Source organism: Sander vitreus, chromosome 11, assembly GCF_031162955.1.
Source record: "Sander vitreus isolate 19-12246 chromosome 11, sanVit1, whole genome shotgun sequence".
In the NCBI taxonomy this organism is placed as follows: domain Eukaryota; kingdom Metazoa; phylum Chordata; class Actinopteri; order Perciformes; family Percidae; genus Sander; species Sander vitreus.
In genome coordinates, this window is record NC_135865.1 from 17,343,324 (window position 1) to 17,360,340 (window position 17,017).

Below are 17,017 nucleotides of genomic sequence, written 5' to 3' on the forward strand. Positions count from 1 at the left end.
GCATGCATGATACAGGATAGGTGCTAGGTAAAATCTGATGTAATGGTTGGGAGTGAGTCAAGCCCTGGAGGCAAATAGTCAGAACAGTCTGATTCCAGGTTGCTCATACTAAAGCAGATGTTCAACTGACAACAACAGTACAAAAGATAGTGCTGCATGTAAGTATTTTATAGTATTAGGTGGCATGTCAAGGTTACTGAGCTAGCTGCTTTGATAGCCATATATATATATATTTAATAAAGATATACTAAAGCACTCACAATGTATTTTCACTGAGTTTTGTTAACACAGTAAGTAAGGTGTTCTCCTGTTCAGATAGAGGTGTGGAGTCTGCTTGTGAGCTTTGAAGTTGCAGCTCTGCTATGAGACTTGATCCTGCGTTCTGGACTTTAAAACAGACTGTGCCTCGTCTTGGGGAACAGCTTGAAGAGGTAGACACCGACTGCACAGACATGCCTGAAGGACCACACACACACACACACACACACACACACACACACACACACACACACACACACACACACACACACAAAAACATTTGGTCAGAGAACAACAAACATTTATCATCAGCTTCACATGCAGAAAACAGCACATTATGGAATTTCCATGGTGTGTGGAGTATTCACACACAATGGAATGCAGTTTTGCCTATTTGTATGTCTTTGAAAAATGACCGACAGTAAAAGCTGTGTTGCTTTAGTACAGAAAAGGGGTGTAATAGAAAGCAGTTGTCTTTTATTTCTCTGTGTAGAGACATTTGTTGAAAGCAATCTCAAGTTGGATTGTCTTTTAATCAAAGAAAATGGGATTTATTAAAAGGAAAAAACATAAAATGTAACAAATAAAATGAATATAAAAACCATTACTGCAAAGGGAGAGTAGTTCTTCATGCACCGTGGTGCGCACAAGCTCGATGACAGCCAAAACAAACCAAAGTATGTTTAAGACATGTCCTTCTGAGCTTGTAATACAATAAAGGCGTTTAAGAAATTCTCCCTTGAAAATTGCCTTGAAGCCATGTTTTCTTCTTCCTCGTAACAAATCATTCTCATTCAGTGACAAACTGTCTGGTAGATTACCCAGTGTCTGTTTTCTTTTTTCTGACAATGTTTTTCCAGACCATTCTCACTTATTACCCCCTCGGGTCGTTGCTTGCTGCAGTCCGGCCATTTTACAGACATGACTCCATATGTCCTTGATGACACATATAATTGCTCATCCAATGTGGATCACAATCCTTTCACCCCCACCAGACTTGTCTAAAAGTGAATAGTGCCCTACATAGGAACAACTGGAAAAAACAAAAAGTCCATGACAGTGTATCTTACCTTGAAACATCCTTTAAATCTCTTGCTGACTGTGTACAATGCAATAGGGTTGATGCACGAGTTGAGTGATGCCATATTAATGCCAAAATAGTCCATGACAAGAAAGACACTGAAAAAGGGGAAACATTAGGTATATATTAGACATAAGAGCACAGGACAGGTACTGAACAATGACCTAAAAGGTACTGAATTCTTCATGCTCACCTCAGTAGTTGACACCTATTAGGATCTGTCTCATCGTAAATGGTTAATTTCAAGATTCTACTTAGGTATAGAGGCAACCAACAAAGTGCAAACACAATCACCAGGCAGAAGACGGTTTTCGCGACTTCTCGTCTCTTAAAAAGGAAAAATATGATCAATATTAAAGTTGAAAGTCAAAATATGAGAAATGTGAAAAAATGAAGTTGCAAAATGTGCTTAAAACTAATAACCTGCTTGGTGTGGTCGCTTATTGTATTGTCGGTATTCCTTAGCATTTTCCTGGTCATGAGTGTGTAGAAGACGGCAGTCCATGCCAGTGGCATGCAAAAGTAGAAGCCAAAGAGCCACCAGTCCTTTACTGATTTATAAAACTGTTGATTAAACATGACAGAAGCCCAGAGTCAGTTGGTACCGCAGATGACATGATATTCCCTGGTTGTTACGTTACAACATACATAAAACAATATACGACATACACATATAGGCCTATAGGTTTACAAGGACATGAACAAGAATGTGTAGGCATCTGTTGGATGAAGTTATGAGAAATAATATTAGAGCCATTATTCATTTTATTTCCTGTCAACACTTAACCTAACTAAATGTTGCTGTATGTTGGATATGAAAAGACAAATCAAACACATGTTGATCTGTTTATTTTAGCCGGTTTCATTGGGTATTACCTGCATGAACGTTGTGCTTTGCATGGGATGAAGCAGACAAATTCTCAGATGCTTGTCTTTATAGTCCATTGTTATCATATCAAAGCCGACAACTTCAGGGACAGCAAACAGGATTGAAATAACCCATATCAGAGTTATTTCGATTGCTGTCCAAACTGGAACCCCGATGCCTTTGATTCGATTCCAGGATACTACAGCTCGGTATCTGCAAAATCAATGGGAAAATGTTATGGCTTGGGGGACTTTTTGTCTGTAACATTAATTCTTTTTAAGAACATTTCAAGGGCTAATGCTAAAAAAAATGTGCCTGCTTGATGAAATACAGATAGTAGCCAGCGAACACTATTTTCTTGTAGGGCACAGGACAGTGCTGCTTATCTCCATACCTGTCAACACTTAAAGCACATAAGCTCAACACAGTAATTCCAACTGTGGTTTTCTGTATGAAGGGGACGAGTTTGCACAGCACCAAGCCAAATGGCCAATCTTCTGCCATGAGCTGAAGAAAAAACAAAAAACATTTTCAGTGGAAACAAACCACCTATAATCAATTCAAGGTGAGATTGAAGTTTTAAAGAGAGCAGAGAACAGAATAAGGTGCAACATTGTTTTCTCACTGTAACTGTAACACAGCACAAGTGTATAACTCACCCTGTATGCGTTGATTGGAATGTCTATCACAATGTGGATTACATCCCCCAAAGCAAGACTCGCAATGAGAATGTTTGGTCCACTTCTCATGCATTTGTTTACATATATGATTTTCAGTAAGGCTGAATTGCCCACTATTCCAACAACAAAAACAACAACAGACACCACAGTATGGACATATTTGAAGGCGTCTCTGATTCCAGCTGACTCCAAGCACATAGGAGGGTGTGGGGTTTTCGGTCCTGCTACCTGAGGTGGATAAATTGAGCTGTTGGATTTCTGTTTTTCCAGTATTAAAAGACCAGGGGAGGCGGTTTCAGAGAGTTCAATTACAGAGAATGGTTCTGAATGCTGATCACTGGCCTCTCCTGTGATGAGAATATTCCCCAAACAAAGAACGAGAGCAACGGTCCACATTGTTGATGATTTTCTCAAAAGGCCCTGAAATGTTTTTCGCCGGCACTGGAGTGAAAATGAGAGTGAAAATAATTAGCACAGGATTTCAGCCTTGAGATTTGCATCAAATCATTTGGGTGAGGTAAAGGATTTATTTAATTCACTGATCAAAAGGCAACAATAAATAAACAGCACTGATATAATATGATACACTGAATTGTGCCAGCTTACCTTTAGATGTGCACACACAGACTGTATGAAATGAGTCTCTATAATACCTACAAAATAGGCTGTACGTTCATCACAATGGACTGCTATACTACTACTTTGTTGCAGCGCCTGCTATAAATGTTAGAACACAGCAGAGGGAAATCAGGGTTTTATAGACTAAGGTATGGTTGTCAGCGTTAGTCATCGATCTGTCAGCAGTGACTGTAATTACTTGACACATCATCCTCAATGAAAAGGATGGCGTTGAAGTGTATTGTCTGTTATCACAGAGTGAGATCATTTTATAGGCTTCAGTAGGGATATTATGTTGCAGTTGTTTTCCACTCTCGCTCTAAAAAGTTGGCCGCTAACTTGTGTGACATAAAACTTTCACAGAAAATCTAAATGTAGCGAAATGTCTATTTTAGTAAAGACATTTCTTTTTTTGCTTGAAGCCACAGAGTCTCTATTACTAAACTTAGAAGTCATCATTAGTGAATGTAATGGGAACAGGAAAATTGTCTTCTGCAACTATATGACTATATGATTTTGGATGTACATGAGTTTGATGCAAAACTACTGCCAGGCAACTGCACTTGAACAATAACAAAAATGATACAAATGGAACTGTGCAATATTCAGATACAGAGTGTCCTCTAGAGATACTGCTTCAGATGACATATCACGTTTTTTAAAACATGAGTCAGTCTCCATCCTACCAGAGAGATTCTTCCTCTGCATCTCCTGAGAGTCCTAAAGAAGGTGACATCTCCCCTCGACAGCTTTATGACAACCTGAAGAGCCTGGAGGAGCACGAGACATGTGATGACCAGAAAGATCCCATTGCTAACATCATAACTGACAACTACTCCAGCTCTCGTTTAAACACTCCGCTAGCGGCAAATGACCTTGGAAAGCTACGTGCTGGCATTGTTCTACAAGAAAAAGCGATTAAGAAAAGTGAGTTGGTTGAGTTGGATGTGGAAAAAGTACTGTGTGACAATTGTTCATAGCCAGGCTATCTATGTACTCTACACTTTTGCAACTTTTTTTCTCCCCTATAGGTAATTGCAGAGAACTGAGATGCTTCAGTACATCGCCTATAAAAAAGAAGCCGTAAGGATCATTTTTTATTTTAGTGTGCATGATGGAAAGTCCTATAAACATGACAATAACATTAATATAACATTCCCTTAAGCTTTTACAGTGTCTTTTTTAGAAACCATATAATTGACCTTTATTGTTACATTTAATCTCCTGCAGTATTTTGGTTACTTTTTGATTTGATATGCTGTAAAATTGATCAGAAACCAGTTTATGATGCTTGACCTTTGGTCTACGCTGTTCTTTGATGGTCATATGATATTTTGCTGGGCAAAGTAAAAAGCTTTTCAGCCGAAAAAATAAAATAAAGCACTGCCACTGCTATCTGAATTATGTGTATAGTGCTCCATAAAGCTACCATTACTGCAGCGGCATTGTCGAAGTGAATGCAGTTGCTTTTGAATACATGGATGGTTGGGTGTGTTACAGTTGTAAATTACCCCCTCCAATGGATAAAGGTGGTCAAAGATGTGAATGTTATTCAGTCTCAAAACACTAGTCTTAAATTGGGTTATGACATTGGCTTGAGGAGAACAAAAAAATCCATAATTTCTATCCCAGCATGCATTGGGTGAGTGATATCCCTCTTTGCCTCTCTTACCTTGTTAGCTACTTTTAGCTCAGCAGGAGCTATTTTCACCAAAAAGCTCTGATAAAACCACTGTATACTACCTAGCCAGCAGCAAATGACTGATAAAGTTATTGACTAACTAGCTGATGAAGAAAGTCAACAAATATTAACACCAAGCTATTTTCTTAAGAGTTGACGAAGAGCAAAACAGAGCTGAAAGGAGAGTTAGTATTGGACTTACATTTGTCAGGTGACCAGAGACATTACTTGCTGATGTTGCTCCATGTCTGCAGAATGTGTAAAGAGGTGACTGCCAAAACAACTTGATAATATGTCAGATGTGTCTTTTTTTAGCTTGTTGAGGACAAAAATCTATTACTGTAGCTCTAAGATGAATTGAGTCGTTCTGGTTGAGCATTGCTGTAATTCTTTGTCTCCTGTCTCTGTTCTTCTGTGCAGTCCGGTCACACCAGAGTTCATGGAGGTGCTTGCGTTGGATGGAAGATTAATTACTTTGGTGAGCGCTCAGTGCCAGACAGATTGGGAGTGGGTGGAGCAGAGTCGCTCTTTCAGCTGTCAAGGTAAGCCATGTCATCAGTTTGGGTGCGAAGGGGTCTCCTGCATTTCTGCCCCACCCTGCCTCTCATGCCTTAGACATCTGTCAAGTTCCCAATTATTTATCTCTTGTGCAGTTCAAAAGGAAATTGAAGATCCCCAGTTGTTGCAGGCAGAGGTGGTGAGCATGGACACTGTCGCTGATTCTTCTGAGGTAACTTGCTCATGACAAAATGTGTGTTTTATGCATAGTCAAGTAAAGTTAATTTTGTTTATACAACGCAAAATGTGGTGGTAGAAAATAAGTACATTTTGATCACATGAAACATCATAATAGGTACAATTTAGGTGAAATGTATTAACATTTACTCAAATACTGTATTTAAGTATTTAAGTTTTGAGGTACTTCAGTAATTAAATTGTATATTAGGCTACTTTATACTTCTACTCCACTACATTTCAGATGCAAATATTGTAGTTTTACAGTATCCCTCTACATTTATTTAATAGCTTTAGTTACTAGTTACTTTGCAGATTCGAATTATTATTACAAAATCAAGAAATAAATGATATATCACCTATCAGTACATACAATTAGCTAGATAGTTAGTTAAAGTGAATCACCGTTACCAGCTGCAACAGTAAAGTGATGCTTATAAATTAATGTATCAATAATCACAATACAAAGATGTATATAATTCTGAAATGGGCTATTCTGCATAATAAGTACTTTTAGTTTTGATACTGCGTTACAATTTTTCATTCATTTAAATTGCTGTAGGTAGGATTGTGAAGATCCAGGATTTAGCCAAAGAATTTCTGCTAAAGCCCAGTCTCCTAAGCCCCTCCCCCCACGAGGGAGAATGAATGCATGTGCATGAGCAGTGATTGACATGCAGTTAGACACCCCCCCTGGCCCTGATTGGTGAATCTGAACAGGGAGCGTTTTTTTTAAATTACCTGTTTCATGTAGTTCTACTCAAACATAGGGTCAGTTTCAGCAAATATGACAGAAAGTTAGTTTTATAAGTCTTACATACTGTATCTTTAAATGATGATATACCTTTCAGCTACAAAATGAATTGTATTAAATGTCACTGTAGACGCTAGTGGAACAACACCACTCTACAAACCAACAATAACTTCCATTTCTATAGACGGCACTTTGCAGTAAGTGCATACAACTGATTATCAATTATAACTATAAAAGCTCCTTCCTCAGTGTAGTCTCACTAGAATTAACCTACAAGAGCACAAACACTCAGACAATTAAATACAAATGACCAACAATAAGTAAAAAGTCTATGACCACCGCGGCAGGTACAACAAGCATTATTAGGCTATATAAACTAAATAGCCTGACACTTCTTTTAAAATCAATAGCAGAATACAACACCACCAAAGCAGACAACACAGAGACATGAGGGATGTGATGTGCCACTCGTTCCCAGTACAACCAGTGCACTCAGCCACTCTGGTCCCACTGCACTCCTCAGTTTTCAAACACAATGAGCAAATGAGGCTCTTATCTGCAGTCACAAACAGCAGAACGTCCTCTCCTCACACACCTCACTGAAGGTAAAAGTTCCTCAGTGAATGTTTTTTTTTTTAATTAAAGGGAAAATAATCTCAAAATACATTGTAACACATAGAAAATGTTCCCATGTTTAAAATTCAGGCTGACCCTGACTATGGCATGTACAATCACAAGTAGTTTTATTATCTCACTCCTATATTGAAAAGTTAGCAGCCCTGGTCAAAGTACGCAAAACCCGACTTTGTTACTGTAACAAAAGTAAAATGTAAATTTTAAAATCACAGTTTTTCTGCCACGACCGTGAAAATCACAAATTTGTCTACAAAGGCATTACAATATGTCCAACACACAGATTGTAAAGACCACTAAGGCAAATGTGCAAGGATATTTTATACATACTGTATAGGTATGTAGCTTACATTCAATAATCTGTAAGTGAGTCTTGTTTTTTTTTTGTATTCACATCAGGAGCCAGGGAATGAAAAGATGCCAAAAACAGAGCATGATATACCTTGTCTGGGTTCACCTCGTCTCATAGCATACAAGCCAGAGCCAAAACAAACTCCTCATGTTGAAAAGGTACTGTCAACTTAGTTCTGTATCTCTGTATTGCCCAAAGTGAGGAAATGACAGTGATGGCCTTTTTCATTTTTCCACAGTAATAGCTGCGAGTGGAGGCTATAATATCAGAGGCAAGAGGTGATTGTGAGTCTGTTTTTTTCTGCACTGTAGGTTCCAGAGGTTGAATCTAAACAGGATGTGCTTCATGCTCAGTGTGACTATTGCCAGCAGCTCTGTCAGCCCTTTATACAAAGTGAACTGTTGGAAAATGAAACTGACTTTGAGAGGGTGAGTGTAGCTTGTTTAACAAATACATCCATTCAAAATAATTACTGTTCCGATAACCTTGAGAAAATTGTCTTCATTTGAGTTGGGAAAAGGTTCATAGTGGAGAAGCACTGTAAGTACAAAAGACAAAAATGTGTATTGTTGTACATTTTCTTTTATTTAGCTCTTTTGTTGTGAGCTAGCTAAACAAATGAGAGATCTTATAATGGGAGAGAGAGACAAATTGGCAGAGGAGGAGTCAGATAGGAAGATTGATGTGAACCCGCATGTCCCTGTCATGAGTGAGGAGGAGAGGGCAGCTGCTAAAGAGCGGGCGAAGGAGAGGTGAGTAACATGCTTGTACATGTACATGTTGGTAGGATTAAGTAGAAGGCTACCAAGAACTGTACCGTATTGCATATTGTGATTGTACTATATTGCATGGCAAAAAGAGCTCTATCTCTCTTTGTGTTTACAGTAGCATGAACTATGAGGCAACATCTGAATTTCATTATCATGCCCTTCAGGTTTTGGCATTGTATTGTACATTTTTCCCACTTCTGCGAACAATTATTTCAATTTCCAATCTAGGTTGAGACTTTTTCAACTCCAGAGAAAACCTAAAAAATACAACTTGAATATAGACATAAGTAAGTATGCAACCTGGGGGTGTCTAGACAAATTAGTACAAATGACGAAGATATGAAGTGTGCAGTCTTTCATGCTTCACATTTAAAAAAAAAAAATCAATAAATGGATATTCTCCTTTTTCTGCTCAGGCCATATTGATGCCAAACATAACACCTCCCACAGGCTGTCAAAAAAGATTCCCTGCATCAATAATGGGCCTCACATTCTTCAGATAGATATCACCAAGATTACTGACTTGTTTGATCTACATGAAGAGACACATGGTGAGCCAAAGGTATGTTTGAACGTATGTTTTCATAATGACATTGCTGTTTACCATAGCATCTCCTAAACCAAAAGGTTTTATCATCAATGTATTTACCAGAAATGTAATAAATAACTGACTATTTTGCGTCACAGCTCAAGTTCTACAAAAGTGGGAAAAGATTTCTCATCTTGTTTCCAGATGAAACAGGAAATGTTTTGTATCCTTTTAAGAAGTGCACAACGTGGAAGATCAAGGACTAGGTCAAAGTACTTAATGAGAGGGTACACATTTGTTCCCTTTGATAAAAGGTTTGCAGTGTTAATGATCCTTAATAGACAAAGTTATCCTTCTGGGAAAGCAGCCATTATAATATCATCTGCAGAAGATGCTGACTTCACTTACATTATCTTGGAGGACAAGGACGAAGCACCCAGCATCAAAGGCATTTTCACAAATAAAGGCGACGCCACATGCTATCATCCCAATGGAATGATGTGGTAATTGTTACACCATAATAACTGCTATTATAATCATTTAAACAAAGTTCTTACTAAAGTAAGGCCTTAAAGGAATAGCTTCACATTTTGGGAAATATGCTTTTTGTTTGATGAGAAGATGGATACCACTCTCATATTTGCACAGTAATATTTAGCCACAGCCAGCAGCTGGTTAGCTTAGCTTAGTTTAGCATGAATACTGGAAAGAAGGGCAAACAGTTAGCCAAGCTGTGTCTGAACGTAGCAAATTTTGCCTACAAGCACAATTGTTATATCTTGTTTGTGTGAGCCATACAAAAACCAAAGTGTAAAAACATAAATTTGCAGGGAGTTATGTGCCAGACTATTTCTTGCCTGGGAGCAGTTGCCAGATTACAAATAGAGATTACAGGAAGTTACTGATCCCAGACAAAGCTGATACATAACTCCCCATTATTAGATTTTTTTTTTTTGTACGGCTTAATTAAAAAAGATATAACATATTAATTAATAAGCTTTAGAGGTGCTTTGTATCTTGGACACCAAAATGATTGAGACCTCTTAGTTTTCCTAAATTACTTTTTGACCAGAGATACTTTTTTTGATGAATCTGCTGCCCTCATACTACAGGTCAGGATGTGTATTTTGCTAATCTCTGTGGTGTGTCTGAAGGTTGAATCTGACCCCTGTTGGAGGTCTCTGCTTCAGTGAGACAGGAGCTTTGAGGAGGCGCTGGAATTGGTTGTATCGTGCCCCGCATGTACGTAACCTTCCCTTCAAGCCGCTAACCTTTACCCTGGGCCAACACATCAGTGTACGCATACACTCACAACAACGCATGTACATTACCTTTTCGTGCCAGCAGAACAGCGTGCACTTCAATGTGGGGTCAAAGCTTAAGGTAGGTAATGATAAATGCACTTTAAATGCATATGTAATATACAATGATTTACTGTATGCATTTGTCTTACACATGAAAGATATGGGAGCCTCCATGCCAAACTGCATGCAGAAAATAACAGTATGTATGTGCACAAAAGATATTCTAAAAAGGGACAACTTGTTTTATTTTTTTAATACAGCTCATTTATCCAGAGAGCCATGACGAGCCGGGGCAAGATGCTCTGCAGAGATATACCAAAACGAAGAGCTCAGAGATTTACTCTCTGCTTGGCCAGATGCAGACCTGCATGTCCCACCACTCTGCAAGCCTGAGCAACATTAAGCCACATTACTGTTTCATTGCCCAGACGCAGCGGCTTAGAAGACAAATGGAAAAGGAGAAGTCACCCGAAAAGATAAAGGCCAATGTAAATAAAGAAAAAAATACAGAATAGGCAAAAGCTGATATCATTAATGGCTGTGTTACAATTTATAGCCTTATATTATTTAAAAACATATTTAGTATCTGGTGCTTATAGTCATTCATGGTTACAATCAGCATGTGAAGCTTGAGCTTTATAGAAAAAGATTAATGGAAGTTTGGGTAAATTGGTTTGGAGAAAATAAAAACTCTCAGGGAAGAAGCCCAGGTTGTGTGTGTTTCTACCTTAAATGCCGTATTTAAAAGATCACCGGGAACAAATTAATTCCGGTATGTAAGATTCAATGCTTAATAAATAATAGCTACACCACATAATTGACTGATGAACTTCAACATTTCAAGAAACCAAAGTCATATTTCTACGACCTGACTTGTCCCACAAGTTGCACATACATTCCTTCTACTTTATAAGAGCCCCAAAATGTCAGCAGCCACAGACACTAAAGCCATCAACATAGTAGTGAAATGTTTATGTTTACCTTGTTCAACTTTGTTGTCCTTGTTTTTAGCCGTGTATTTCTCTGTATGTACTTTAAGAGCAACAAAAAGCCGAAGTCAAATGTATTTTGTATTTGTTCAGACTTACTTGTCCAAAAAACTGATGATTCTGAACACACAGATTTTAACATTTGACCCTCTTATCCTTTTCTCCAATCAATCTAATCCCACTTCTCATCTCCCAAAATCATCACATGCATTTTCCCAGTTGAAACACCATTTTTCCTATCATACCTTACTAGCGGTTCCTTGACATTTATATGAAATCACTGTCTATCTGCCAACATGCATGTTTATGTTACTGTAATGCAACATAAATAACCATTCAGTCAGATGTGTCTCCAATACCAAACCTAATGCATTACTAAAAAGATTGGGTCCCTTGAGTAAAAAGGCATGGGATCAAGATTGTTTTTTGATTGGATGTTCTGAGTCTGTATACTGTTTTTAAATCTATTCATGATGTAAACACAACATAATGTATTTGCAAATGCTAAATTGCATACATTAGTGAACAATGATTTGTGGTGCAAATCTTAACAATATACCAACATGACATCATGACTTCGCGTAAACATACACTCCCACTTTCTTAAGCCAAGTGGCTTTTGAGCTATCCGCGTGTATGTCTACGCTGTACACAGCGGACGTAAACATACATACCACTTGGTGTGTTATCACAAGAAAGCGACGGTTGAGATTAGGAAACATGACATGCGGGACACGATCCCCGGTCTCCTGGTCTCCTCCTGTGTTTTACCCATCCACCACCCCGACCAACGTCCCTACACGGATTTCCGCCCTATCATTCTACTCACAAGGTAATGTAAGTTAATGGAGGCCAAACGGCGTTGATAAATATGCTAAAAAGCAAGTATGCGTCTTGATAACACACCAAAAACGGCATACGAATTGGCGTGTCATACATACGCCACTTCATGAGATCAGTCTGGATATACAGATTTTAAGGGGTGCTATTTTTTCCATCTATTGCAACTTCATACCACATTGCAGGCATAACTTTTAATTAAAATAATCATTTTTTTAAATGAATTTATATCCTTTTTCTATACCAAAGGTTGGGGGCTATTATGTCGTTACTTTTGAGAAGAAGAGACAGAAAATAATAATCCCAAGATTCTTGTGATTAACAAACAATGTTAGTATCATCCCTTATCAAAACAGAATACATCATGGTGTATGCATCACATAGGCTTTTCAATCAACAATGTGTCAAAAGGCACAGTGCATGTACAATGAAAACAGATCTAGGTTTAGAAAGATCAGTCAGATCTTCATTCCGATGCATTTTCAGTTTAATTGTAGCTTATGGTAACATTCTTTTAATCTATTATAACTAGTCTATTAGTCAATTGCAGACTACTGTAATTATTTATGTCCATTACTTTATATGGTCCACTAGAAGGCTGTGAATTAGTGTCATTACCAGACTTAATTATTGAGCTCATAGAGCACTTGGATGTGGGTATGTGGCTGATTTACACTGTCGTGATTCTTTGGTCTAAACTGGGCTTTACACTTAAGATTTTTACATGAATTTCAGATTGTGAAAACACACTTCAGAGATATCAAAAACAGTTCTCATCTTGTTTCTCTTGCTTTCTCTCAGTCAGATTTACATTTGCTTTAGCATGAGCATAATTACATACAGTATTGTCCAAGCACAAGGTTTGCAATGTCTGTATGATAATTTAGATGTTTTAAAGGAAAAAAAAGAAAATTACTACCCAGTATAAGAAAAAAGTCAAACGAATTGATAACATTAAAAAACTAAAAACACTTACTGTATGTATATATATATATAAATATATAAATATATATAAAGATATATATATATATATACATATATAAATATATATATATATGATAAGCGATGTAATGTTATAACCACATACTTATTACACCACTATGTAATTTCACTCAAGACAATATTGCGCACTATTAGTTTAAGTACACTGGTCGTGGGTACTGTATGTGTACAGCTTGCCTTGTAATTATGAGTTGAATTGCTCCCATAGGCTATAGTTCTTATTTTCATTTATATTCAAATTTTTATTTGATATACTTGTAATTATTTTATTTTACTTTTCACTATTTATCTATACTCATTTCTGTCCTTGTGCTGCTGCACAATTTCCCCTCAGGGGATCATTAAAAGGGTCCTAATCTTATCTTCAACAACTGAAAGTAATGGCAGTGGTGAAAACCATAGAAGAAAAGAGATCAAACAACAAAGAACATGAGTTCAGTTTTCTCGCTTATTCTCCCATTTCTGTTAATTATTCTGCCATAGAAACAGTTTCTTATTTTTCTGTGGTTGCTATGGTACAATAGGAGCAAAACATTCTGTATCTGATTCAAAATGTTTTGTTTATTAATTAATTAATTTGTGGTTTCTCTGCACACCTCTGTTTCACAATGAGTCAAGGATACCAAGGAGAAGACTGACACACTTGAAACATTCGCCAGGCAAATCAACTGAGATGGCTTCGACTACAAATCCTGGACTTGTAAACAAACAGAGGTTTGAAAAGAAATGCCACAAACTGACTTTAGTCACAGAATCATAGTGATACTAAGCAGTGCAGCCAATGGAGATCCAAGACAGAAATCTTGATTTTATGTGATATTGTCTTACCTTTTAAAGGATGATGAAAAGAGAAAAGCTGCACGTGTCCACTGTAGGCCTTCTTCAAACATGAAGTTGAATCAGCATCTATTTGACAACATCTTGCTTCCCATACAGTAGCTAGTACTTATTGCAGGGCAGTTGTATTATATTGTGCAGGTGCTTGAGCTATTGCATCCACCCTCTGTACGTATGTTGGCTTATTAATTTGATAATAAAGAACTGGTTCCAGTTTAAGCTCACCTGAATATCTGACGATCCATGCATTTGACGGGAGAGTCGTCACCAGGATCAGCGTTGGTACACAGACTGACTGGAGACATGAGGAAGAGTGCAGTCAAGGTACTTTCTTCACATGTCATGCTAATTATGAATCTCTGACCTTGGTTGGTAAATGGCTGGGAATATCTGAGATCATTCTATATATTTGTTTTTGCATTTTCAGACTATAAATACCCAAACCAAGAAACATCAAAAGCTCCTCACAATAATCTGGGGTTACTATTTGAGCAGGTCAGTGTGTTAAAATGTAGTAAATATACCCAGAAGATGGTTCACAACGACAAACTTGCAATGAGGTATTCTTGCTTGTAAAATCCCCTTCTCTCTCTTAGTGATGATGTCCTTGACAAAGTGAAAGAGAGGACACTCAAGAGTAGGAGAGGTTTATCTGAACTTGACTATCTTTGTCATTAAACTAACATTTGAAACATACTTTGTAGAGAGACCTTAGAGATGGGGTGAATATGCAATTATCATATATAAATTATTTTTTCTATGTTTTAGAGATAATTTTATTGCCAAAGAAATACTGAAGGTTTCATAGCCTTGTCTATCCTTGTCACAGTGTAAGTTTTATCTTGTGAGAGATGATATGACATGGTATCCAGAGACATGGCTTTGATTTATTCATGAAGCACAAGTTAAAGACCTCAAAGAAGTTAATAAATTATGAAGTGCCTTTGTTTTTTCTTCTCAGAGCATTTCTAAAAACATGAAGTCTGAGTTGGAGATATCCCCAGATAATGAAGTGTTGGATTCGCTCAGCAAGGAAACTCCCCAAACTCCTGCAGCCTGCCAAGGAGAAACTGAGGAGTCTTTAACTAACCTGGACAAGGTATGGAGGAAAATTCCAATTTTAAACTGCTCCTCTTCCTCTTCTCGTATAAATATGAATTAATTTATGGAACATGCAATTAGTCTGCGTTTGTCTTGTGTCAAAACTTGACTGTCACTGCTGCAGCTTGTTGCAAAACATGCCAGACTGTAGCACGCTTTTTGAACACCTCATTAACTGGAATATTTGGATACTATGTATTTGTGACAGTGTCTTTTTGAGAAAGAAAGTAGGATTTCTTTTTCTTCTTACATTTTCAGATCACATCATCAAGTGGATCAGACTCATCAGAGGAGTCGCTGCAGACTGTGTTAAACATTTGCTGCTTGCACTGCCAGCAGCTGAAGAAACCCCCAGTGACCAGTGATCAGATAGCAAACAGTGTTGACCCAAAAGAGGTGAGAGTGGGTGTGCAGCTAACACTACTGTTGATATGGTGACATGCTCATGTTAAATAAAAACTGACGGAACTGGAAAAAAAAAAACTGTGACTTTGCTCATTTTGCTGAATGAAGAGTTATATTCAGTGTCAAGTGTGCAGCTTGGACTTGAGATGAATATGGAAACAAATAGCCATGAAAAATTGAATCACCTAACTGACATTTAAATCACTTCTGAATACTTAATGTGGAAATTGAAATTACACTAAGTTCATGGCATTTAACTATTTAACAACCATCTGAATTTAGGTGGCCTGAATTATTTTTAGCAAAGTTGGTCTGTCAACCACTTTGGTCCAGACAGAACTGCCTCAACAACTACTGGATGGTTGTCATTAAATTAGGTAGGCAGAGGATGAAGCCAACTGACTTATGTGATCGCCTGACTTTCCTTGTAGTGCTATTATATATATAGAGTGAAACATCTTGATTACTATTTGATGGACTGCCGTAGAATTTTGTACATATATCCATGATGCAAAGAAGATAAATCCTTGACTTTGATGATCTTCTGACTTTTCCTCTAACACAACCCGTTCTCACTCCGAACTTATAAAATACGGACACTTGGGCAGTGGCTGTCAGCGTCAGATACGACGCAAAAAGCACCCTTCAGCGTGTGTGTAGAACGCACCGGGGAGAGCAGCAGCTACACAGCGCTTGAAGATGACGTAGCATTAAGAGCGACAACGGTAGCGAGTAGTATGAAAGCCTGAAAAGCCTTGGTTCGTGTGGTGGATGGGTCAAACAACACAGGACTTTCACCCAGGAGTGTAACGTTTCCTAAACCCAACAGTCCCGTTCTTGTCCCGCGTGTCATGGAAACTTACCTTTTTATAAGCCCACCCACGACCTTTTCCTTAACCTCTGCGTCAAAAGTGACGCAAATAGTCCAGACCAAGCGCGTTTAGATATGACGTTAAGGAGACTTTTAGCGTCAATAACAACGTCAAAGGCACCGGACCAAGCGTCCGTATTTTACGCAGTGGGAGTAAGAATGTGTTGTCTAATGCCACCAGCAGGTCAAAATTTAAATGTGTCCAATATTTTTAGTTTATGACATTGCCATCAGCCTCAGCTTTATGTTGTGCTTTGTGCTAATTATGAAATGTTGGCATGCTAACAGGCTCAGGCGCACTGCTGAACATGACTATGTTAGTATTGTCATTGTGAGCATTTTAGCATGTGGATGTTAGCATTGAGCTTAAAACACAGCTGTGCCTAAGTATAGCCTCAGATTCGCTAGCATGGCTGTAGACTCTTAGTCTCAAAGTAGTTTTTAGAGTTTTCAAATGCAGACGTTCAATCAATGGTTCATGTTACAGAATAAGCAATCATACCTGGATGGATCAGATGTTCTTTCAGCCGTACTCTGTGATCCGAACATCTGACCTGCCTAAAATACAAGAGGAAAAAGTATCCCTGGTTGATCAGATTTTATATTGAATTTTAGTGTTGAAATATCAATTTAAGCAACCTGATTATTGACTTAATTTACATCACAATTTGACTCATTGAGCAACGAATATTGAATATTTTTTTCTGGA

The 17,017-nt window shown here is 37.8% G+C and overlaps 2 protein-coding genes across 2 annotated transcripts; one reads left to right on the top strand and one right to left on the bottom strand.

The window, feature by feature from the left end:
* Window positions 1-360: 360 nt before the first annotated feature.
* ednrbb (endothelin receptor type Bb) lies at window positions 361-3,283 on the bottom strand. The gene is made up of 7 exons (XM_078262812.1): window positions 2,867-3,283; window positions 2,602-2,714; window positions 2,216-2,420; window positions 1,763-1,903; window positions 1,533-1,666; window positions 1,329-1,437; window positions 361-456 (listed from the first exon to the last, which is right to left on the bottom strand). The coding sequence occupies exons 1-7, from the start codon at window positions 3,281-3,283 to the stop codon at window positions 361-363; spliced, it is 1,215 nt and encodes a 404-aa protein (XP_078118938.1).
* An 887-nt stretch (window positions 3,284-4,170) lies between these two features.
* On the top strand, window positions 4,171-10,778 carry LOC144525706 (glutamate-rich protein 6-like). The gene is made up of 13 exons (XM_078262762.1): window positions 4,171-4,432; window positions 4,537-4,588; window positions 5,607-5,728; window positions 5,840-5,883; window positions 7,708-7,818; window positions 7,972-8,088; window positions 8,252-8,412; window positions 8,659-8,717; window positions 8,847-8,992; window positions 9,118-9,182; window positions 9,307-9,462; window positions 10,114-10,342; window positions 10,524-10,778. The coding sequence occupies exons 1-13, from the start codon at window positions 4,171-4,173 to the stop codon at window positions 10,776-10,778; spliced, it is 1,779 nt and encodes a 592-aa protein (XP_078118888.1).
* The last annotated feature ends 6,239 nt before the right edge of the window (window positions 10,779-17,017 follow it).